Source organism: Pithys albifrons, chromosome 1, assembly GCF_047495875.1.
Source record: "Pithys albifrons albifrons isolate INPA30051 chromosome 1, PitAlb_v1, whole genome shotgun sequence".
Lineage (NCBI taxonomy): Eukaryota > Metazoa > Chordata > Aves > Passeriformes > Thamnophilidae > Pithys > Pithys albifrons.
In genome coordinates, this window is record NC_092458.1 from 44,349,287 (window position 1) to 44,355,940 (window position 6,654).

At 35.6% G+C, this 6,654-nt stretch overlaps 1 protein-coding gene across 15 annotated transcripts in view; it reads left to right on the forward strand.

The window, feature by feature from the left end:
* Positions 1–6,132, forward strand: part of MYCBP2 (MYC binding protein 2) — a 184,352-nt gene extending 178,220 nt beyond the window's left edge. For all 15 annotated transcript variants that reach the window (XM_071549773.1, XM_071549741.1, XM_071549724.1 and 12 more), the window contains 6 exons: positions 158–346; positions 850–957; positions 1,659–1,868; positions 3,868–3,975; positions 4,163–4,328; positions 5,332–6,132. In XM_071549773.1, coding sequence (XP_071405874.1) covers positions 158–346; positions 850–957; positions 1,659–1,868; positions 3,868–3,975; positions 4,163–4,328; positions 5,332–5,447 — 897 coding nt within the window. In that variant the 3' untranslated portion in view covers positions 5,448–6,132. The remainder of the gene's footprint in view (positions 1–157; positions 347–849; positions 958–1,658; positions 1,869–3,867; positions 3,976–4,162; positions 4,329–5,331) is intronic.
* The last annotated feature ends 522 nt before the right edge of the window (positions 6,133–6,654 follow it).

The following is a 6,654-nucleotide window of genomic DNA, read 5'->3' on the forward strand; positions in this document are numbered from 1 at the left end:
GGTGCTGTTTTTCCCAAGTACCTGCTCTAACAGTAGACAACATGAATCATGGTTCTTTCATCTCAGTTCATTGCACAGACCAGCAGTACTTCAAAAAGTGACACAGTCAAAACACTCAGTGAAGGGGAAAACATGATTAACTCTTTGCTTTTACTAGGAGTATGCTAAAATTGCCTGCAGCAAGACACACCCCTGCGGCCATCCCTGCGGAGGCGTTAAGAATGAAGAGCACTGTTTGCCGTGCTTGCATGGCTGTGATAAGAATGCTACAACTCTGAAACAAGATGCTGATGACATGTGCATGATCTGCTTTACTGAAGCACTTTCAGCAGCACCAGCTATCCAGGTTTTTGAGTGTTTTTCCCTTTTAAGAGATTACTGTTATAGTTGAAATTTGTAGTGTGGAAGAAGCTAAAATAGAAACTCCTTCAAATTATGCTTCTTAAAAATTTTAAAACAAACATTGTAACAATGTTTAGGTTACTTAAAAAGCTTCCTTTTTGTCTGGCATTAGTGAAACTTCCATTTCAAGAAAGCAGATTGGACTAATTTAATTTGCTGTGCCTACTTTATTAAAACACATTATATTTTATAAAGGAGAAAAAAACCTGAGGTAATTAGTGGATATACTTCATATGCATTTCATATATCCACAGGTAGTTTTGGAGTGGTTATGATTTCAATGACCATTTCATATTCCTTCTCTTTGTTAAGAAGAAAATAGGGGTCTTCTACGATTTTAAATAAAGTAATACTGGAATTTATGTGTGTTGCCACTTAAAAGTAATTACTTCTGCTTTAGTGGTTAGCATAACTTCAGTGTTCACTTGTATGTATTCTTTCCTAAAGCTGGACTGCAGCCATGTTTTCCATTTGCAATGCTGTCAGCGAGTACTAGAAAACAGATGGCTTGGGCCAAGGATAACTTTCGGGTTTATGTCCTGTCCTATCTGCAAGGTAAATGAGCAGTGTGCCTGCCTAGGTCAAACACCTGATATTTGGGTTTTTCTTTTCTGCTTTGTTTTTAAGTACGAGGGCACAGCTGAAGAATACATGTACTTACTTCAGCTTAAATTACTAGACATTCCTTTTGTACTCTACAAAATTTAAGTTGCTGTAATCAAAATCACATGATAGCTGCTGGGAAGGAGAGCACCTTAACATCCTAGTAATAGGAAATTTGGGAATGGCTGGCCGTTCTGCATGCTGTGTTTCTTCTGTCATGCTGCCTTGTGGTAATTTATGGCAATAGCTTGTGATCAGGAAATGATAAAGGGCTGCCATAGAGGACTGTCTGTCATTATTCGTAGTTGCTGAGCAGTAAGTCAAAAAGGACCAAAATTTAAAGAAAGGTACAATCAGAATATTCCTGTGCTGGGGTAAATCTTTCACGTATTCTTGACATCCCTCTGTTGTTGTTAGTCTGTTGGAAGGGCTGATTTCATATATCAACAGGCCATAGAAAAAGCATTCCTGGTTACTCTTTTTGCAGCAAATAGAGTATATAATATATCAGCCATTTCTTTAAATGTTAATTCCCAAGCTCTTAGGTTTTTATTGTATCCACCATGCTATTTGTGTTTTACCATAATACAAATCATCATAGCTGTTCTGATAAACATGCAAGATACCTTAATGAGTATTTTGTTTTATTTCAGAACAAAATCAATCATACAGTATTAAAGGATTTGCTTGATCCAATCAAAGAACTCTATGAAGATGTAAGGAGAAAAGCACTAATGAGATTGGAGTATGAAGGGTTGCACAAGAGTGAGGCCATCACAACACCAGGCGTTAGATTTTACAATGACCCAGCTGGTTATGCTATGAACAGATATGCCTATTATGTTTGCTACAAGTGCAAAAAGGTATGGTGATTAGTTATTAAATGTATGTTACATTTTTATAAGTAATTTCTTGGGATGGAACATATATTGTGTATCAAGTAGAAAAGCAGGAAAAGAAGTTGTTCATAGACTTATTAAAAAAAAAGCTTTGAGCAAATGTCTGCATAGTGTCTTATCTTGTAAAGCTCAAATGTATATACAGATCAGCTCAGAAACCAAAAGCACATTGAGGCAATAGCCACCTAACAAGAATGTGAAGATCACCTTCTGTGTTAGAACACCAACCATCCCTTTGTGCCACTTCCAAGTCAAAATTAACATCAACATTAAGAAAGTATAAACATATTTCATTCTAACTCTGCAATATGAAGAGTTCCTCACTGAAATGCCACCTAAATATTGCTTTTACCCAAGCTGGAGTTCATTGTAACCTGGGTGAACTGACTTTGGGGCAGAAGTGTTACAAGAATTAAAAAGGAGTAGAAAGGAAATGTGTGGTCTACCCTGATGGACTGTAGGTCATATGCATACAGGTCTCTTCAGGAAGAGAATATAAAATTTAACCAGAGTACAAAAACACACAAACAGCCCCTGGGTACCTTCATCATCAAAGAGACAGACATTTTTTATCTGTGCCTACAGAAATTTTGGATAATCACTGAACTGTTCAGCTAAAGGTTAGACTCAGTGATCTGAAAGGTCTTTTCCAGCCTTAATAATTCTAACCCCCTCCCATTGCTTCTTTCATTTGAAGGTGATTTTAGTGCCCAACTTGATCACACCTTTTTCTCTTTTCCCTTAGGAATGAATGGAATAAGGCTCAAATTTTCAAGGGCAAGCCCAATTATTTTTTTGTTAAATGGAAGTGAGCAATTTGGAAATAAGAGGAGAAAGGATTAATTTCCGTCTGCTAGGGAGGAACAATAATGCATTGCTCCAGCTCATTATTCCACACTTACTCTGTTCACTTTTATTCCTGCCTCCCATAGTTCATCCATTTTCACTCCTCATCCTTTAGAAACCTGCCCATTGCCTTTTTTTAATCCCTGACAAAAATATTTTTTTTTCATCTTTCTCCAGTTTTTAGCCCTGTCCCTGTTTTTTTCTTACACTTTCTTTCCAGTATTTACTACTCAGTATTTCAATGTTTTTCTTACTGGCCTCTTTTTCTTTCCCTTTTATCTCATTCCCTTTCATACTGTGTCTGAATGGCAACATTCAGCTATCTAATTTCTAACTTCTTTCCTTCCTCCAGTATCTATTCATCCCAAGCTCTACTACCTAATTCTCTGGCATGCATTCCATAGGGTTCTGCAGACTAAAAAAAAAATAGGGAGAGTTTTGGGGAAAGTAGGCTGCTTAAATTTTTCCTTCCTCACAGTTGCCTTGAGACCACTTTCCCTGTTCTTTTGAAAACACTGCAATAAAGCAAGAATTGCTGAGAGCAAGAATTTTGTGCATTGTCTAATTAGATAAGATGGTAACAAAGGAAGTTACTCATCACCTGATATCACCACTCCACTCCATGTGAAAACATTTATGTATATGAGGAAATTCATCAGAATTTCAGGCTTACCTTGGTGCTTTTTTGTGTCTAGTGTGTACTGGTAAATAAGAGAATCTCTAGAAAATAGCAAAATTCTAATTATAAGGGATCTCACATGAACCTAAAAACTGATATTGCCTTCAGTTAGTAAAAAGCCCTCCTGGTGCAATGTTTCTCTGGTGGTTTCAGCCTGATTCCTGTCGTTTTTTACATAGACTTCATAAAGCATCCAAATACTGTTTCAAAAGCCTTAAAGTCATTTGCATAGCCCAGGCACAGTTTTTGATCTTGCTTATCCTGAGACATTGTCTGAGTGCCTCAAAAACATGTATGATAGAGACAGAGTCAAGAGAGATCAGCATAGTAAAGATTACTGTAAGGGCTGTCATTCATCGTTGTCCCCTTATAAATGAAATTGGTTAAAAGAACAGTTGTCTCTGGTTTAGTGACCAATCATTTCTATTTACAATTAAGGCATATTTTGGTGGTGAAGCTCGTTGTGATGCTGAGGCTGGACAGGGAGATGACTATGATCCCAGAGAGCTTATTTGTGGTGCATGCTCTGATGTTTCAAGGGCTCAGGTAAGTAAATAACTTGTATTCATGTTTCTGCATGCCTGAGCTGTACAGTAATTCCCAGTCATTTGTAATTATATGTATTGTACAATATTATGTAATATTAATGTATACTGCAGAATGTAGAAATGAGTTGCTGGGATTGTTAAAGCACAAGTACTTCATTCATCAGTGTTTGCTTTCCTTTGCTCAGATGTGTCCCAAACACGGTACAGATTTCTTAGAGTACAAATGCCGCTACTGCTGTTCAGTTGCTGTTTTTTTCTGTTTTGGGACGACGCATTTTTGCAATGCTTGCCATGATGATTTCCAAAGAATGACAAGCATCCCTAAAGAAGAACTCCCACACTGTCCTGCAGGTAGGATTTTTACAAAGCAAATTTACCACACTGAATTTGGAGAGAAGTAACTAGTTCTAATTTATGTTCTTATCTTTTCTTGCTAATATTTTTTTAGGAAAACCACAGGGTCAGTCATACAAATTTTAAATTTACTAACTTGAATTATGTTAGAATAGGTTTGTTCTGTGCATGCTTTTGATTTTCTTTGTTTTTCTGGCAATGCCATTGCACTGATTGTTTCAACATTAGATACTTTTATACAGAAAGACACTTCAATTTTCCTACACCAATTCAGACTCCAGATGGGGAATGATGTGTAAAACTTACATTGGTAAAATTAACACACTATTAAATGATGTATCTATACACAGTTGTCATGTGCAAACTGTTACCCCAATGCCTTAGTTTCCAACTTCACATGCTGTTGATTTGATCTCACTAAATCATATAATTTACCTTGCTTTTACAAAAAAAAAGTGAGGTCTTTTCCATTTACTTATTTCATCTAGAGATCTTAACAAAAAATGGTGATTCCTGGTATAACTTTAGAATTATTGTTCACTGCATGATGTAGCTCTTAATCATACTTATCAATTTTGCTCTTAAATTGTGCTAATTTCTTCCACAGTATTAATAAAACTTTTTTACTTTTAATTTGATTGTTTTAAATTACATGGTAGTTTGATCATTTTTTTCTCTTCAAATACCAGTGCAAAATTTGAAATAACTGTTTTAAGGAACTAACAATTTTTTATCACGTTTTGTCAGATCTAATTGATTTTACTTTCTTGGCCTATTAAGCCTGTAGACTTCTTGCTTGAATTTGACAGTGTGCAAGCACCTTTCTAGCTGCCATTTCATAAACCTTTAGTTTTGATGCTCTATAAATTCACATTATAGATATATTACCTTCAGTTAGCATCTTTTTTTGAGGGAATATATGTTTGGTTATATTGTCTGCAACTGTTAACTTTTGTTTTTTTTCTTTTCTTTTTTTCCTTCAACCTTAAATTCACTGTAGGTCCCAAAGGTAAACAACTTGAAGGAACTGAATGTCCACTTCATGTTGTCCATCCACCCACTGGTGAAGAATTTGCTCTGGGTTGTGGGGTTTGCAGAAATGCTCACACTTTTTAGACTAGCATTTTTTACCAGAGCAAAACAGGTGCCCTCATCCTTCAAGTGTCCTGAAAACAAAGTCCAGATGGGATGAGGATGGGACCATTTCATAACCCAGGTAAAAGGAACAATTTACAGTGCAAGAAGGATGCCAAATACCATGTACATAATTCTTGCTGTGAGATATTGACATTTTTTGAACCGAGACATCAAAATTTGTGAGGTGTTTGCATGTGGCCATTACAGTCATTGGCTAGGAAACATTGGACATTTACAAATAAACAATTGCTGTTAAAGGGTCTGTGTGTCTGTGGACTATGAATGATGCTGGCTTTCAGGAGAAAGAAAAAAAATATTGATTATTGTATACTGACTTTTTTGTAAGCTTGTAAAATTGTAACACATCACAAGTGGGGATGGGAAAGAGGAATATTCTGGTTTATTTCCTAGACTGTTATAAAAAAATGTGTTAGGAAGGCATAAATGTAACACGTATCACGCTGTATATAAAGGTATCAATGTCTGTCCTGTATAAGAATTATTAAATTACAACAGCAGTTTCATTTAAACTTCTGGGTTATGTTTGAGCCTGAAATTTTAATGAAGTGCAATACTGAGTGTGCCTCATATCTTGCAGCTGTAAACATAATGGAATGTACATGTCAATAAAGCCACTGTACATTTTTATACAGTGAAAGTCTAATTAATGTGTAAGCCTTTATTTTCAGAAATGCCTTTTTAAAATGGGTGGAGGAGGGAGGTGTGTTTTAATTATTTCAGCAGACTTTTAAAAAGTAGGAAAGTTTAGTGGGTAAATTGGTGGTTATTGAAGTACTTAAGACATAATAAACAGTGCTTCATTTTTTTACAGAAAAGCTGGATAAATGTGCTAGTTTTCATATGAAGAATTGTATTTCCATTTCCATACCAACAGTGTTTTAAAACACAAGACTGCATTGTAAATCAATTTTAATCAGTTATGTTTTACTGAAGACTCTTAATTACTCCCACTTTTAGGACAAATAGCCTTTTGCCACAAATCCCAACCTGTTCATATAATAGGGTTTAAAGTCCTCTCTCTGCACCTGCATAGTAAAAGCAAAATACAACTTAAATTAAAAACTTTTTTAAGATCTTGTCTTCAGACTTTCTGTCTTAGATATGTTCAACTCCTTTTCTAGTATTTCTGTCTTGAAGTTGATGAAATGTACATTACTGGCTTTTA